At 32.0% G+C, this 19,543-nt stretch overlaps 1 protein-coding gene across 1 annotated transcript in view; it reads right to left on the bottom strand.

The window, feature by feature from the left end:
• Positions 1–13,733: 13,733 nt before the first annotated feature.
• LOC107848492 overlaps positions 13,734–19,543 on the bottom strand; it is a 44,520-nt gene continuing 38,710 nt past the window's right edge. The window contains exons 5-6 of the mRNA XM_016693271.2: positions 15,036–15,404; positions 13,734–13,928 (exon numbers count right to left, since the gene is read on the bottom strand). Of these exons, the coding sequence (XP_016548757.1) occupies positions 13,899–13,928; positions 15,036–15,404 (399 nt within the window). The 3' untranslated portion in view covers positions 13,734–13,898. The remainder of the gene's footprint in view (positions 13,929–15,035; positions 15,405–19,543) is intronic.

Below are 19,543 nucleotides of genomic sequence, written 5' to 3'. Positions count from 1 at the left end.
TATTCATAATTTGAAACTTTCAAAAAGATTTGCTTAGGAGTTTTTATAAAAGAAAATTCTAAAAAAGAAGTTGGTAGTAGTTGTGTATATTCTCTAAAATGAAAATACCAAAAAGATTTTCCTTTCATACTTGTTGGTATCATTTTTATATGAAGTGTCTAATTAAAACCCCAAAAGGATATTTTGACCTTGTTCATCATTTATCTTTGGTCGTGTCTCTTAAGTTAGGGCCAATCTGTTAGTTAATCTTAAATTGTCCAATCTGGACGAACTACGCACCCCTGATTCTTCTCTCTTGGGAGTGAGATACGTAGGCAGCCTATTGTGGGTTCGGGGATCTTATTTAAAAAATCTAAAAAAAGATTCTTCTTCACTCTTTGTTTAGAGTAGGTGTCATATACATCTCTAAAAGAAAACTACAAAAAGATTTTCCTCTAATAGCTTCAAGTTTTATTCTCATATGAAATTAAAAGATTAAAAACCCAAAAAGATTTTGCTTTGGTAATCGTAGGTTTTATTCTGTATAGGGATTTTAAAACTGAAAACTCAAAAAGATTTTCGTCAATTCTTTTGACAATTTGTTATTTTTCTTTTCTTCTTAAAGATTCAAGAAAAAGAAAAAGAAAAAGAAAGAGAGTTTGATCGGCCATGTTGTGCCTAACCTACAAGAACTACACACACTTGATTCTCCCCTCTCGAGGGTGAGATATGTAGGCGCCCTTCTTGGGTTCAGTGATCTTTTCAGAAAAAGGAGTAAAAAGAGTTTTTGAAAAGTGTTGCATTCTAACGCCTTTGTTATCTCTTGTTCAATTAGTTTAAGGTGGTTGGTTTGTGGCATTTTGGCTGGTCCTACATATTGCACCAAGTCAAAGAGAAAGTTATGGCCAACAAGGATACTGAGGTTATTGTCACTAATCAGCTAGGGAGTTCGGGGAATGAGAATTTAGGAACTAATGAAGAGATTCAAAAATTAAGGTAGCAAATGATAGAAATGCATCGAGCTTGGGCTAATGGGTTGCCACCTCTTCCATTTCCCACTGATATTATATGTTTCTAGCTTGCCTCCAGTGTTACATGCACAATGCCCTATTTTTGTTGACACACCACAACATGCATCAGGATTTACTTCAGGGCAACACTATCCTAACACTTTCAATATTCATCTCCAAGCTCCTCAATACAAAACTACCACATACTCGGCTCCACCTGTCATTCATGCTTTTGTAGCACCACTCCCACCTGAAGCTTCTACTTTTGATGTTCAACCATCAGTTGTGATTTCTCACTCTGTAAGTGAGCCTGTATTGAATACTTCTAGTGATCAATATTATGCTTCCATGCCCACATTTAAGTCGACTGGTCCTTATGTCTACACTTAACTGCCTGAATTTCCTCTTAACACTGAGAAGCCTATTATGACAAAAGAACAAGAGAAAATTACCAGAAAATTAAGAAGTTTGGAACTGGCTATGAAAAACTTCCAAGGACTTGGGGGGTACAAAAGTGTCTCATATAAAGATTTGTGCATGTTTCCAGGTGTTCATCTCCCTCTTGGTTTTAAAATGTCGAAGTTTGAGAAGTATGATGGACATGGCGATCCTGTAGTGCATTTGAGACTTTATTGTAACCAACTAAGGGGTACTGGAGGGAAGGAAGAATTACTCATGGCATATTTTGGTGAGAGTCTTTTAGGTCTAGCTTCAGAATAGTTTGTTGACCAAGCCATTGACAAGTAGAATAGTTGGGATGGCCTAGCTAATGAATTCCTGCAACAATTCCAATATAATATGGAGTTTATTCCTAATGAGAAATCCCCAACTAATATGAAGAAAAAGAGTACTAAAAGTTTTAGAGAGTGCAATTAGATGGCGTGAGCAAGCTGCTAGGGTGAAACCACCAATAAAACAAAGTAAGACAGTAGAGGTGTTTATTCAAGTTCAGGATAAAACATATTATCAACACTGTTACCTGCATTAGGCAAGCCATTTATTGAGGTTCTCAAAATAGGGGAGATAATAGAGGATGGAATTAATACCGGTTGCATTATGAGTTTTGCAATATTGAAAGAAACCACTTAAGCAATTCAAAAAGGTTCAGGAAGTATTGGGAGGAAGAAGAATGAGGATGATGTATCTACTATTGTAGTTAGACAGCGGACACGGTCAAGAAGACCAAGTTGCTGTTACCCTCAGGCTCAAACCCAAGTTCATGCCCAAGCTCCACAGAATCACTCCCAAAATTCATTATGCTCCATTCCTTCACCTCCATATCTAGTGTATAGCGCACAACCATATGTTCAACCCTCATCTTACCTATAATGGCATGCACCAACTCTTCAGAGTCACCCTCTAACTCCACAAATATACCAAAGCCCTTTTAAGTTTGATTTTTATCCAAGACAAATAATGAAATGGGGCAGAAGTCAAGAGATAGCTTCACACCAATTAAAGAGTCGTATACCAGTTTATTTTAGAGACTAGTACAACAGGGCATGATCAGTTCTCTCCCAGGGTATACTCCTGACCCGAATTCAAGAAGTTTTGATCCTTATGTATAATGTGCATATCCTTCTGATGTTCAGGGTCACAATATTAAAGATTGTCGTTCTTTGAAAAGAGAAATATAAAAGATGATTCAAGATAAATCAATTATGGTGTAGAATATTGATAGTGAGGAAAGTTTTTGTCATGCTGATATACAAACCAGTGACTAAGATCTCAAGCTCAACAATTGGGAGTCACTCCTCTCCTTATTAGGAAGGGCTCTGGTATTTTGTTTTATTTTCTTTTCTGTTATCCGAATTATTTTAGGATTGTAGTTCGGGATCTATCTTATTTTACCCATTTGTCATTTATATTCAAACTCTTTTACCATCTATTTCAACTAAATAGAGTGTCATTTTTCCCATTGTGTTTTAAATATGTGTTGTTTGTTTGTTTTCTTTACATAGTACATTTTATGTTGGCTCTAGTGATATGACATGCTTGCCAAATTTTCAGCTAGATTTTAAAATCCAATTTGAGCATGAACATTGAATCAGAGGGCTGAAGTTAGAAAAAAACATCTGAGTAAATAGGTAGAGTGGACACATTTGGTGACCATGTTGAAGTCTTCTTTCAAAATTAAGACAATTATTTTGAGAATCACAAAAATAACTTAGTCACCAATTGAAAATCATAGCTCAATCAGGTATCAAATAGTGGACGCGTGTTCCCTATATCAAGAGAAAAAAAAATCATCAGCTCCATGAAAGCATGGATCATTCGATGTGAGGGATATACAACAAAGACGGAGTTGTATGTTTGACAAGTGTTGAGGAAGAAGTAGCACACATGCTCAATTAAAGTTAATGTTGTAAAAGCCGTCACAAATGATCTTCATCTTTCACTTTCATATTGCATGATGTGTACTTTCATTTTTAAAGATTGATATAACAAAGGCATTTCATAATGTTATCCAAACATTGTGTCATCCTTTGTTTACCCCATTTGAGATTTAGTCTTATTTTCTTTCATACACCTCTTTTGGAATCAAAATAAAGTCAGTAAAGCTCAAAAGAAAAGTGTTGAGCAAAAGAATGGAGTCAGAAAAGTTTTAGAAAAAAATGTGTTAAGAGAAAAAAAATAAAGAGTGTAAAAAAAAAATAGAGTCAGAACGGTCCAAAAAAAAAAGAAAACAAAAATCAAAATCAAGCAAAAGAACAAGTTGTTGAAACTACATGAGACCTGATTCTCCTCTCTGGGGGTTAAGATACGTAAGGTGCCCTAATCTGGGCTTGGTCCAACCAAATAAATAATTTACAGTTACCCAGCCAAAAGAAACTGGAGCATAAGTTAATCCTCATTGTTTGAGTCGATTCCAAAAGTTGTAAATTCTACCTCACTTCAAGTGTTGTTTGAGTCTCATGCCATCCTTTATTTCTAACCTTATCCAAAAGCCAAGTTACAACCAAAGAAAGACCTTTAGATCAATCTTTGAGAATGTTAAGACTAAGCATGCAATGGATATGATAACGCATTTTGAGTATTACTTGTCTACCTCAGCATAAGGAATTAGTAGAGAAATAAAATTGAGAGAGTCCTATTGGTGAAAACCCTCACGGGCACCATAAGACGATGGTAAGTCGAGAGATATAAAAATGAGAGAGTCTTATCGGTGAAAACCCTCACGAGCACCATAAAATGACTGTGAGTTGAGAGAAATGAAAATAAGAGAGTCTCATTGGTGAAAACCCTCACCAAAACCATAGGGCAATGGTGAGTTGAGAGAAAGAAAATGAGAGAGGCTTGCTGGCAAAAACTCTTCAAGGCGCCACTAGCTGAATAAGACCTTCGAATGCAATTGGCCCAAGAAAGTAACTCGATTTCAAGGTCATTAACTCAAGAACAATTAGTAGAAAGTTTGGATGGAAAGATCAGACAGCTTAATCCAAAATTCATGGCATAATCATTAGAGATGACTTTCTTTTTTAGATAAATTTTTCGTTTCTTTATTTCAAATGGGGACATTCATTGTCTTTTCTTTCTTATTTTTATTTTTATTTTATTTTCTTGAGTCAGTTATCCAAATAAGAAAATCATTGTTATTTTTTCTTGTGTCTTTGAGTTAAGTCCATGTCAAAACAAGTGAGAAAAAATTTTAAAATTGGCTACCAGCTTCTTCAATTGGACAAAGCAAGACAAAAGTCAGCACATACAAGAGACATAATTGTGGGCCAAAATAAGACATGCAGGAAGTTTTGTCAACAGATAAGTCTGGGAACTCATGAAAATACCAAGTTTCAAAGGGGTTTATCTAAGAAACATGGCAAAGCATAAATACTGTGTTTGTTTTAGAGTCACTCTTAATAATCTGAGTTTGGGTCAATGATACAGCAAGTCAATGACATATGCTAATGGTTGGAAGCAAGATTAAATGTGAATGAGGGTACAAGCGATTGCTGCGAAAGCTAAAGCCATAAACCAGCCACCATATTTTAAACTCACAAGTTTTCTTTGATGAAACAGGAAATATGTCATCTTCAAATCAAGGACTTCAAATCCTAAACATCAAAGTTTTTAATCTCTCATATCTACAAATGCAAGATACAATATTGTTGCACAGGTTTGGTAATCAAAATCATGGTAAAAATCATAATCCAATATCTCTAGGAGACACACTTCCTTGTTCGGGAGACGCATTTCCTTGGCTAATTCAAGTGACATTTGTAGGAGATGCATTTCCTTGGGAAATTCAAGTCACATTTGTAAGGAGACACACTTCCTTGTTTGGATAATTTAAGCGGTATTTGTAAGGAGACGCATTTCCTTGTTTGGGTAATTCAAGCGATATTTGTAAGGAGATGCACTTCTTTGTTCAGGTAATTCAAGTGACATTTGTAAGGAGACGCTTGTAAGGAGACACACTTCTTTGTTTGGAAAATTCAAGCAACATTTGTAAGGAGACACACTTCCTTGTTTGGGCAATTCAAGCGACATTTGTGAGGAGATCGATGCACTTCCTTGTTTGGGTAATTCAAGAAACATTTGTAAGGAAACACACTTCCTTGTTTGGGCAATTAAAGCGATATTTGTGAGGAGATGCACTTTCTTATTTGGGTAATCCAAGCAACATTTGTAAGAAGACACACTTCCTTGTTTGGGTAATTCAAGCAACATTTGTAAGGAGACACACTTTCTTATTTGGGCAATTCAAGCGATATTTGTGAAAAGATGCACTTCCTTGTTTGGGCAATTCAAGCAGCATTTGTGAGGAGACTCACTTCCTTGTTTGGGTAATTCAAGCAACATTTGTAAGGAGACGCATTTCCTTGGGTAATTTAAGTGACATTTGTAAGGAGACATATTTCCTTGTTCGGGTAATTCAAGCAACATTGGTAAAGAAACGTACTTCCTTGTTTGGTAATTTAATCGGCATTGGAAGGAGATGCTCTTCCTTGTTTGGTAATTCAAGCGGCATTGGTAAGGATATGCACTTCCATGTTTGGATAATTCAAATGGCATTGGTAAGGAGACACACTTCCTTGTTTGGTAATTCGAGCGACATTTGTAAAAAGACACTTCCTTATTTGGGTAATTCGAGCGACATTGGTAAGGAGACGCACTTCCTTGTTTGGTAATTCGAATGGCATTTGTAAGAAGACACAATTCCTTGTTTGGGTAATTTAAGCGGCATTGGTAAGGATACGCACTTCTTTATTTTGGTAATTCAAGCGGCATTTGTAAGGAGACGCACTTCCTTGTTTGGGTAATTCAAACAATATTGGTAAGGAGACGCCCTTTCTTATTTTGGTAATTCAAGCGGCATTGGTAAGCAAGGGTAATTCAAATTTTATTGTTAAGTGATGTACTTCCTAACTTAAACCTTCATCTCTAGAAAACACACTTTTTAGTAGGAATTCCTCACTTTAATTCTTAGGAGATGCACTTCCTAGTCATGGTTATTTAATTTTACTCTCAACAGATGCATTTCTTGGTCAGAATCTAGATTCATCATTGAAACATGTAAGTAGTTATGATTGGATTTGACATTCACAAAAGTTTTCTAATAATAATTTGGGGCAAAAATTTAATTTATGTTATTGAAAGCATCATTTAGGATCCTCTTGAAAAATAAGACTTTATTTTTAAAAGTGAGATTTCCATCATAACATTTTTTTAGGATAATTCTCTTTCTAGTTTTGATGTAATTGCAGGAGCTCGCCTGAAGAACGGGGCGAATAAATTAAAAGTCAACAAGTTGAAAATAGCAAGTCAAGAGCCCTCCTGGGAACAGGGTGAAGAAAATGAAAGTCAAGCAACAAGGTGAAGAAGTTGAAAGTCAAGCAATAAGGTGATGCAATTGCAAGTCAGGAGTCCGCCTGAAGAACAAAGTGATCAAACTCAAGTCAAGAGTCCATAAGAAGCTGCATAGATAGGATTTTTGTAATTTTATTTATGTTTTAACTTATAATTTTTCTTTTTAATGTAATGACAGAGTCGCAAACCAGAACCACGAAGGGACCTCACTCGACTCTCCAACTCGGTTGTACTTCTTCCTTCTATTTCTTCCTTTGAATAATGGTCGGATCAAAATTCTGTCTCGTTGTCTACTTTTTTGTCTGAAAACACTTTGCGTTACACCCAAAAAGGGGCATGATGTATACACCTAATTTTTTCCCTCCTAAAATCCAATTTATCCATTTCTTTACCTCACGTTATCGTACACTCTCACCCATGTGATTATACCCTACAAAAATATAAAAAAATAACAAAACTTCAGTAAATCCCTAACAAATTAAATCTTTAATATTCCCTTATCCTAACAAACCTTATCCTAACCAACCCACACACACCCTACCCTCACCTCACCATCACTACCCCGACCCTCTAGCCTTCACATTTTTTGGATTCCTTTTAACAGAATAAGGGACACATATTCAGGGAAATAGAGACAAAAATAGGCCCACGTCACAAATAAAAGAGGCCCACGGAATATTCACACAGCAACAACAAACATGCACCATCTACACTACATAATTTCCATTTTGATTTTTATCTCTTAACAGACGCACACAAAACATAACATTCTCTCCATTTTTATATATACACATACACACTGCCAAGATAGGGGATAGACAATCTTCCATAGAGAGCACAAAAATATATAAGAGAGACTCCATTTTTTCTTCTCTTCTACACAATAAACACACACACCACACACTCAGGGGCGGATGTACAACATAAAGTGCGGGTTCCCAAAAATCCATAACTTTTGTCTGGTTCTTGAATTTATATTGAAAAAACTAGTAAATATATAAGAATTATAAGTTGGGAACCCACAAACAAAGTGTGTTATTGGTCTAGTGGTAAAAATTATAAGTTGGGAACCCACAACCTTTAAATTCTAGATCTGCCTCTTCACACTCTATACTCATAATCTAGAGAACACACATCACCTTTCATTAAAACACACATACAGCTTCATAAATGCGCACAGTAAATAGAGAGCTGGTTGGAGTGAGCAAAATAAAGAGATGGGAAGGTGAGAGAAACGAAATGAAAGAGAGAGAGCAGATCAGTGAAGAAAAGGTAAGAAATGGGAGAGATATAGAGAGAATCGAGAGAGAGGGATAAAAGAGGAAAATAGTTTTTTCGGTGACAATGTCACCGGAATAGTGGCCTCATCACAAATTCCGGCCACCCTTCATCAAAATTTGTCGGAAAACAGCCATTTCATTATTGCTGGAGCTTCGGCGAGCCACTAGTTTCATCCCACCACAAACACGGCTAAATTAATTTTTTTTGCGTTCAAAATTTGTCGGGTCTCATCGGAAGCCAACAAGCTCGACCCACACTCACCCATCCGTAATTAAGAAAAATGGCAGAAGTCACGACGGGCCCGTAGCATCAAAGTTTTCGAATGGGTTTCTGTTCGAATAATAGATTTGGGAGTTCATGATTAAGGTTCAAATAGAGGTTCTTTGGTACGGATTCTGTCATGTCATTGAAGTATTATTGAATTTCAAAATCTTTGAATCGAGGTCTAATTCTATTCCTTCCCTATTTTATTTTGTTGTTTGTTATATTCAATACATTGAATTGAACATGATGTGTTAGTTGATTTGTGATGATGTGAATTGTTGGTTGTTTTGATTCCGAGTTTGATCTACTTGATTGGTGGATTGTGTATTGAATTGGTTTAATCATGTTGAGAATGGATTTGGAGGATGGGAATCGAAAATTGATAGAAGTGAATATTGTGGTATTTTAATTCATTGTTGAATGTGTCTTGAATGTTTTCTAGTTTATTGTACTTGATTCAAGTTTATTCATTTTGACGGGGAATGCCCTGAAGTACCTGTATTATTTTATTTGGAGAATGCCCCAAGAAATTTGTATTTGAAGAAGGCATACGATCAAGGCTCGGAACGTCGGGTGGAGTTTAGTCTAAGACTAGTTTAGAATAGGATTTATATTTTTTCGTATTTTTCTAATTTGGAATGTATAATTGGACTGAATACTATATTTTGAATTTGTTTTGTTTTAATTTTTTGCTTGATTGTTTTATGTGCTTTTATGTGGTTTATACATTCGTAGTGTCAAAATAGCCGCTATACTCCAACGTGGTGGAACCACGGGATCAAAGGGTGCCTAACACCTTTTCCTCGGTCAACAGAATTCCTTAATCGAAATCTCTGTTCGCAAATAAGTTTTAAAGAGTCAAACAGTTTTGAATAGGATTTTTAAGTGTGACTTGGCACACTGAGTTTATGTCAAGTGATGACTCTAAATAAAAGATGTACATAATTCTTTTTCGAAATAAATTTTTATCTTTTGTTATTTTGATAATAAAACTCCTTTTGAACTTAAAATTATAATCTTTTTGGTTAAAAAGGGGTGGGACAACTTAGTGTATCAAAGATGAGATACATGAAAAGATAATATACTTCCCTACACTCACATTCAATTGGTGAAAGGTGTGGTACTTTAGATTGTATCAATTCATTGGAAAATCTTTTTATCTGTGAGAAAAAATTAATTTTACTTATTGTTGGGTTCGAAATGGAGAGGGCGTCATGCGGAAGCTTAAAGTTTGCAAACCAAGACGGTGATAATTCAAATGACAAATAAAAATATACTAAAAACATATTATTGAATATAGTTTGGCCAATTGACCTACATATTAAAAACTAATATTATTAAAAAAACATGAAAACAATGGGGAAGTCTCCCCTAAACAAGACTATTTTAAGGACTATATTGTGGATGTTATTGTCTTATGGTATGAGAAGGGGGTCTTCTATTTATAGATGTCTAAAACCTTTCCTCCAAGAAAGAGGTTAGCCAAATATGGAAAAAAATTATATTTTTTTCTTTCAGGAAAAGTAAAACTAATTATGGTAACTTTTATTTTCCTTCTGAGAAAAATAAAACTTAAACATAATAAGAAAATCGGGGCAAAAACCCTAACAAATCTCTCCTTTTTGGCTTGATTTTCTTCACTTGATCCGTCTTCTCTTCATATCATATGCATGAACTTCGTTCTTGATATAATCTTCATAACTGTTGCTTGCCATGGTTAAAAATAAGGTTTAAAATATCATGGTTAAAAATTAATGTAAAAGTAATATTTTATTTTTATTTTTAAAGATGCAGCAGTAGAAGTGTTGAAAATATGGTTGAAACTTGTTCTCCACATGTAGTTCGACAAAAATCTTCATTATCATCCAAATTGTTGCAGCTTGATTTTAAAACCGCTTTGAACCTGTTTAATCTCATCTCACCACATCATTGAACCATTGAACCATAAGCTCTAATACCAATTCTTGGGTTCGAAATCGAGAGGGCGTCATACGAAAGCTTAAAGTTGGTAAACCAAGATGGTGATAATTCAGATGAAAAATAAAAATATACTAAAAACATATTATTGAATATAGTTTGGTCAATTGGCCTGCATATTAAAAACTAATATTATTAAAAAACATGAAAATAATGGGGAAGTCTCCCCTAAACAAGACTCTTTTAAGGACTACATTGTGGATGCTACTGTGTTATGGTATGAGAAGGGAGTCTTCTATTTATAGATTTTCTTTCCTCCAAGAAAGAGGTTAGCCAAATATGAAAAAGAATTATATTTTTTTTTCAGGAAAAGTAAAAGTAATTATGGTAACTTTTATTTTCCTTCTGAAAAAAAATAAAACTTAAATATTGTAAGAAAATCAGGACAAAAATCCTAACACTTATTTGTGCAATTAATATTTCAAACAAATTCTTTTATAACATGTATTGATAGAAATATTTTAATAAATATCGATAGACAATACACGTGTCCAGAAACTAGTTTTTATATAAGGTTGATACATTATGCAAAATAAAGGTATATTTCATCCGACCTAATTTATGTGACACAAATAAAATTTTGAGAGTCAGCCAAAAAGTTCGACCGAAATTTTTTTATATGTCCTTTATATATTTCAAGTTGTTAATTTTATAGTACTTTTTACATAGTTTTTAAATATGTAAATTTTATTTATAAAATCTTAACGCTTTTATGCCCGAATTCACATCAAACTTTGAATCTTGAAAATTTTATTATGTCACATAAATTGGGATAATAGAGGGAGTTATATTATATATCGAGTGAATAAAAACTATTTTGAAAAAAAAAATGGTCATACGATTGTACCGGCTCCAGCGACTAGATTGAAAGTGTGATTGAGTTGATCCATAGGATTCAAACGTGAGTTTAATATGTTGTATTGGACGTATGTTCTAAAAAAACATAAAATAATTAATATAGGATTAGCTAGCCCTTGAAGCTAATATAAAACTCAGGAATAAATACGTAAGACTATTAGCAACACTATGTAACACCCCATTTTTTCGGACTAGAATTTAAACCGTCATTTCTATGTGTATAGACTCGAACCCAATAATTCTTTGTCAATATATGCGTGATGATCAAATCTAAAGTGTGGTAACATCTTTGGAGGTCAATTACGATCATAAAAATCCCTAAAAACGAGTTGAAAACCTTTCAATCGGTTGAGCTTTTAGTGGATGTTTCAACTTAGGTTAGCTTACAATGACTATTACTCAAGGAATATAGTGAGTTACCTGGCCTGCTATATATCAAATGAAAGATCTTCGGATCTTCTTTCTAATGCATCTGATTTTACCTTTATCCGATATCAGAGTAGAAAGTTAAGATCATTTTACTTCGAAGTGTCTGTCTGTCAACTAGGTGACGACTAAGCTGACAAGCCGTCACTTAGGTGACGACTAAGCTGACGAATCATCAACTAAGTTATGACATATCATCTCTAGTCGTCAGCCTAGGTCAGTAAATGGTAAATCCCAACCTGAAAGTGACGACTAGGGTGACGTGCCGTCACCTAACTGACGGATTGTCAACCTTGTTGTCAACTGAAGAATTTCTGTAATTTATTTTTGTTTTTTTAGGGATATTTTGATCTTTTTCTCACCTCAAACCCCAACCCCCATGAATTAAAAACACTCTTTAAATGTCATTTGCCTATTATATGTCAGTTTCTCATAGTTCATTCTCCTGTCCACTCTCAAGAGAGAAAAAGTTAGAGTTTATTTAAAAACTCATGCTTCCAAGGCTTAGATTCAAGAAATCTCAAATTTTTGTTCATAAAAAAAGGTGTGTGGGACTATCTCAAATCTCATAGGCATGATTTATCGTTTTGCAAGCTTTAAGAATATATAGTTACGTAGACGCAATAGGTTTTGAAATTATTGAAGAGCATCTCCATTTTATGATGAAATCTTGTTTAAATCATGGGGAGTTTCCCTAAATTTGAATTATATTCTTGTGTTTATACGTTGTATTGTTTCAAGAATTGATATGAGAGCAAGATTTATTAAATTTCCCTCTCAACATGAAATTTATCTGATTTAATAAGTTATGGGTTGTTTAATTGCATATCCTAAAGAATGAGCCAAATATTTTATTTTTATTTATGGACTTTCCGTTGGTTATGATTTGATGAGAGGGTGTTCTCTTGTTATATATAAGTGCTCTTTGTGTTAAATGAAAGAATTGCATGCGTTTAATGAAAGAGTTGACCACCTTATGTTGAAATCTTGAAAATATGATATCTTTACAGAGGTTTTGATAAGCTTTTGAAATAAGAACTCTCATGTGATTTGATAAATCCTTTGTTGGTGGTCATTAATGTGCTTTTGAATAAAAAGGGTTATGGATGCGATATGATATGATATGAATTACTTACAAGTGTGGGTATGATGATACCCTGTTATGATATGCCCTTAATAGAACTCTGAAGTAAGCCTTTTTATAAGCATGAAAAGCATGTTTTTAAGAGGCTAAAATCGAAATTAAAGAGGGCTAGCTGGTTACCCAAAAAAGGCACGAGTTCAAACAACTCATTGTCTGAAACCATATTTTGTTGACACGGGTTTATGATGTCCCAAATAGGGATTATACGTTTACTTTGTGCTTTTGGCATATTAGATATCAGAAATTCCAGCCCTTACGGCAAACTTGGGTTGGGGGCTTGGCCGACGAGTTAATGACGGACCCATATCGCCCGTGGGTACTAAGTTGTAGGGCGTACCATCTCGCTCAGAACTAAAATAAAGATGGTTGAGTTTATGTTTTACTAAAATGAATCGAAGCCTTTGAATCATGCCCATGTTTATATATATATATATGTGTGTGTATGTGTGTGTGTGTGTGTGTGTGTAAAGAGAGAGAGAGAGAGAGAGAGAGATAGATATTATGCTAAATTGTTTTCACAATGCCCTCAATTACTTTATATGAAATATATGTGATTTTTTGGTTAGTTCTGCATACCAATACATTTCGGGTATTGCCCGTCCTTCGTGGTAGTTACATTGTCTCATAATGTAGGTTTTGAGGCACAGTCGTGTGGTCCATCACATCAGTAGAACATTTGGATACGACAGAGTTGGTGAGCCATCCATCTTTCGGAGGGCATTTATTCATATGTTGACTTATTTCAGTTTATGGTCCAACCAGGGGCCTTATACTGATCTAGACAATTAGTTTTTAATAGAGGCTTCGTGGACAGAGATTGAGTATTATATAGTCATAACATTTTCAACATAATTTGATTATAAGAGTTTTCTTGATTTCACTATATCTTTCGCACTTGGATGCATGTATGAATTGTATTCATGATAGCATGTTATGGGGTCTCTCGGACCTTCGTGGCTCGGAATACCTATCTCGACTAGGACCTCAGCTCGAATCGTGACACGTTATTAATTCAAATTTATATCCCAAATACAATACTTTTACTACAATATTCATACAATATTAGCATTACCTTTGATGTAAATAAATTGTTTAATATAAAACAACATCAAGAATATATCAGGCTTTGTTATGGCTGCTCCTTCTAAAGCTCAATCACGGAAATAATTCTTAATGGCATCCTGGAAATAAGTGAAAAAAAGAAGACTCAACTTTGACATTAATTTAAGAAAATTGCTAGTAATTGATTACTTGTATTAAAATAATGGTTCACTAATTTATAATAAATAAATAAATTGGAAATCCAGTTAAGTGATGTAGTACCAGATTATTAGTTGTTTGGCCAAACTTCTAAAATAAACTTCGTTTGAAAAACGTTTATTTCAAAAGTAATTTTATTTGGCAAAAAGATCACTTTTGGTGAGAAATACTTTATGTTTGACCATTAAATTTAAAAAGCATTTTTGAACAATAATTAATATTTAATCAAACTTTTTAAAATAATTTTTAAGTGTATTTTTATCAAAGTGCTTTCTAAATAAGCATTTTTAGAAAAAAAATCTTTTTAACTTATGAAAAATAACTTTTTCTAGAAGTACTTATTTTCTCTGGAAGCTTGACCAAACACTTCATCCCTTTTTTTAAATGAAGTAATTATTAGAAAAGATACGTACTTCTTGGAAACGTTAAGCTTGGCCACACACTTCATTCCTTTTTTAAAACGAAGTAATTTTTAGAGAATATAAGTGCTTCTGGGAAACGTTAAAGCTTGGCCAAACTGTATATGATTTTGATTTGGAATCACAAAATTTTCATATATTTCGAATCACACTTGATTCCTTTTAAAATGAAATTAATACTCCCTCCATTTCGAAATAAGTAAATTGTTAGGGTATTTATTGGTATTTCATAATAAGTAAATCCTTGAATTTTTTTTTAAATTTATCTTTATGATTTGACAACCAATCAATTTTTGAAAAGATATTACAAGGTCAGTTTTTTCTTTTTGGGGCTAAAAATGAAAAGTTATGTTAAATTTATGTCTTTATAATATTTTTTTCTTAATATGTATGCCAAAATCTAATAATTTATTTATTATGAAACGGAGGGAGTATAAGAGTTTATGTTTTGTCAAATGGAATTAATATAAGAGTTTAAGTTTTGTCCGTTATAAAATATTTTATACTATCAGATAAATTTGATATGGTATTAAAGATAACTAAACCTACGATAACAAGTCAAGTTTAACTGATAGTATAGAATATTTTATACGGTGCACAAGTACGTACCTCTACGAGGTAGGTAGGGTCTATTGGTCGTAATTCCTCGCTTAATTCACCGGTATATCCTCCTCCTTTCACCGATTGAGGTAGTTGTACCCTTTCATAGTCGAACCGAATAAAGTGCTTTACAGGTTCTCCAAATCCATCTATTAGAAATTTTTCGAACTCTTGCTCTATTAATTTGATGCTTTTTTCATGTTTATCAACATAATCTGGTGTGTGTGTCCTCAGAAAGTACCAAAGATCTTCACTTTTCTCCTTCTCCTTTGCTTCATGAGTAATCTTGTCGATCGCTTTAGTTAATTTTTGACGAAAATGCAGAGGAGACTCATGATGAAACTCATGATGAGACTCATGATTATCATTCACTTTAACCTGTTAAGCACGTACAATATCAGTACTAGCTACACACAAAAAAAAATAAGAATAGAATGTACAGTTTCATATAATAGGAATTTGAGAGGATCGAATGTACTTTGTGTATAATAGACCATCCACAATATAGTGTTCAAACAAAAAAAACATTAGATATCGTGCAGGTATTTTTTGTTTGTATGAGACATCAAGAGAGGGGAATTTTTTTGCTTTTTAAGTTCTGATATTATGAGATTTGAAATTTGTGATTCTAATCTTTTTATTTGTTTATTAATTTGATGTTCGAAATTTACTAATTTGGGTAATCTGAATTTTCTTACTATCCAATCTCAAAGCTTTAACTTGAAATTCCAAAGGACCAAGTGAAAGGATCTCGTATAATTTTAATCAACTTGATTGGAGCTAAGACATAGCTATAATTATTGTTGTTGTGTACATCTTGATGCTCCTGTTTGTGGATCTTTGGGATAAAACTATTTATATACCTCCCAACTTTATTTTAAAAATTAAATTTATCCCCTCAATTTTGAATAATAGACATTCTCTCCACTTTTTCTATTTTTTCTTCTAAAATTTCTATCTTACATTATCATTTTTTGTCTTTTTTACGTTTAGAACTATAGTCTATTTTATATATTTTAATCTCTTAATTAATAAATCTCTTATACAAAACAAATAGATATTATTTTCAAGACAAAAAAAGCTAAAATGATAATTGAGTATATAAGTTATTGACGTTCTATGATGAAATAAATAAGAAAAATAAAAAATTAATTTTATTAAGATACAGAAAACTCTAATATGGTAATTTTATAAACATATTCGAATGTAAGCAATTCAATAAAAAGAGAAGTATATTTTATGATAAATTTTTAATCATAGTTATAATTTAAAAATAGGGTCAAAATCATTTTCCCTCCCCAACTTTGTCTTAAAAATTAAATTGTTCCTTCAACTTTGAACAATAATCATACTCCTCTCTTTATCCTAATTAACTTTTTAAAATTCCTATTTTATCCTTTATCATCAATTTTTTTTATTCTTTTTTTTTAACTTCTTTAAAATCTTCATATTTTCATTTTAAAAAAAAATTCATATAACAAAATTTTCATAAAAACATAAAAATTATCTTTTAGAAAAAAAAGGTAAGAAATACTAATTAAGTATATAAGCTAATGATGATCTTTATGAAGTAAATTAGCATAATAAGAAAATTAGTTTTATTAATAATAATCAAAACTATAATATTTATTTTACAAGTGAAAATAATAAGTAATATTAATTTTATAAACATATTTCAATGCAAAAAATACAAACAATAAATGAAAGAGATATGCCTCTAGTACCACCTCGAACTATGTTCAAAGTTGTTACGACACACTCCAACTTCACAGGGGTCCTATTATCCCCTGAACTCAAATTTAGCGTATTTTGTCTCTTTTTGTGCTAATGTGATACCTTTATTACATAAAATGGAGCTCACATCAAAGGTGTAATCTAAAATGATTGACAAAAGGTATCACGTTAGCTAAAAAGATTGACAAAAATACGCTAAAATTTAGTTTAAGGGGTAATAGGGACCCCGTGAAGTTGACTTGTGTCGTAGCAAATTTGGTCATAGTTCGGGGAACTAGATGTTTTTCTCGAATAAAAATAAGGTCAAATTTTAAAGATTATATTTATTTATATAAATTATAAAATATATAATACTCTATTAATGACAATCACAGCTTATTTACTGATATAGACAATAGAGAATATCGTTTCTTATCACTTGATCCTCATACTAAAAATAGATGTTTTAATTTATCTGCTCAATTTGTGAAATAAGAGAATTGTATTATGTTTTTTTTCTATCCTTTAGTGTTAAATAACTATATAAAGTAACAGTATAGATAAATTTAAAATTTCAAATTATCGTTAATAAGGTTAATTTAGCAAAATATACCTCTAAGTAAAATTTTCTTAAGGATTGTGTTATATCAACAAAAAGTTAAGTAATACGAAATGAATTTAGTAAGAGAGTGATAAAATACGAAAATATACGCACATGTATGTACATACATATATATATACACACACTTAGGGGTGGGTTGTTTAGAAATAAGTTATTCTGGGATTAGTTATTACAAAATAAGTTGTACTAATATGTATGTGTGATAACTTATCTCATCACTGCGGTATAAATGGTGCGACAAACAATTTTGAGAATATCTAATACATCTAATTAAACGCAGGATAAATAATCATGAACTTTATCTTTGAATTATTATAATTATACGTCACACCAAATGACTCTTTAATACATGTAATACTAAAATAACGATCTTAAAAAATAACATTAAATTTTGTGATAAATTTATAAAAAGTATTAATTTCCTTATAAAGTCAATAAACTTAAATAAAATGCTATAAATATTCATGTTAAAAAAAATATTCATTACATATAATATAAAAAGATATTACATAAATATAGGATTGAAATTAAAAGGACAAAATGAACATTGCATGAGATAAAGGGAGAGTATGATTATTGTAAATGTTGAAGGGGGAGTTTGATTTTTTAATGAAAGTTGGGGGATGAAAATAATTTACACCCTTTAAAAATATGTCAAACTTTTCAAGTAATCATTTAAACATCTTAAGTTAGCACAAATGTGTCTAGTGGACACTTACATCTTTAATCCTCCTCTCTCGTTCTTCTCCATTTTTTTTTTTTTAAATTCCTCTACACCCATCATGATAAATTCTTTTTTGCAAGTAACCTACTCTTAATATGGCTTAATTCTTCCATTTTTGCTATCTCTTTCATTTTAAAAAACAAATATTTGAAAGAATGCAAAAGAACAAATATAGACATTGACTATATAAAATTAAACTAGTAAACAATTTTTTTTTCTCTATGTAATTTGCAATTTCAATCACAAGAGTGATATTGTAGGAGAAAAGTTGGGAAGAAGAAAAAGGGGAAAGAGGGTGTGGTTCTATTTTGAATAAACAAATTATAATTTCTTTAAGAAAGTAAAAAATTATTTTAAAAATTATACGTGTCATTCACTAATTTTTCAACGTGCATGACATCAGCAAGTGGAGTTCATGTGTGAGATAGATATTCATGAGAACATTTCTATTAATAGCTGAGGTATTTGTATGATCACTTGGTAAGTTTAAGTGTCAAACTGTCACTTCGGACCAAGTTTGAATGTATGTCTGTGTATTTCACTAAGGTCGTTTGGTAGAGTTTATTAAAAACTTAATGTATGTATTAATTTAATGTGTATTATTAATACCTTATTTGGTATACTTTTGCATCTTATGTATAACTAATGCTTGCAATAGTTATACACTCTATTGTGTATTAAGGTATGCATTACTAATATCTCAAAATTTATGGTATTAGCAATGCAATGGATTCAATACATACATTAACATGATTAAAGACACTATTATCCTTCAAAAAAAATTTTACATCCTTTCCAACATATATATGGGGGATATTTTTGTAAATTTTTTTATTTTAAAAATTATTTAATTCATGTTATTTTTAATACATCAAATCAAACACAGCATAAGAAAAATATAAGCATAACTAATGCAAGAATAGCTAACACAAACATTATTAATACAAGCAATACTAATACACCATATTTTTCATTATTCTTATAAACTCTACCAAATGACTCCTAAGTGAAATTTAAATATACACATAAGTAGTATACATACACATGCATACATTAATAATAAAAAAATAATATAAAAATAAGATCAGGATCGGATCAAAGGACACAGCAAGGGTGTCACAGAGAAGCTTACGAAGCTGCAGAGCATTGGAAAAAGTGGAGATGCAAGTAGGGATGTACAAACCAAATCGTCAAATCAAATCGAAGAATCAAACTAAATCAAGAAAACAAATTGACTTATAGTTTGATTTGACGTTTGAAAAAAAATCTGATCATTCTTGATTTTGTTTGGTGTTAACAAAAAAAAAGTCAAACCAAACTCAAATCAACCCCAAATCAAACCAACATAATATATATATATGTGTATATTTATGTATATAATTTAACTTTTTATACATAAAATATTAATTATAATCTACTTTTTAAACACCTTTTCAATTAGTTTAATTAATTTTCAAT

This window comes from Capsicum annuum, chromosome 1 (genome assembly GCF_002878395.1).
Source record: "Capsicum annuum cultivar UCD-10X-F1 chromosome 1, UCD10Xv1.1, whole genome shotgun sequence".
Classification (NCBI taxonomy): domain Eukaryota; kingdom Viridiplantae; phylum Streptophyta; class Magnoliopsida; order Solanales; family Solanaceae; genus Capsicum; species Capsicum annuum.
Note: the sequence above shows the minus strand (reverse complement) of the source record. Positions and strands in the feature narration are given on the sequence as shown.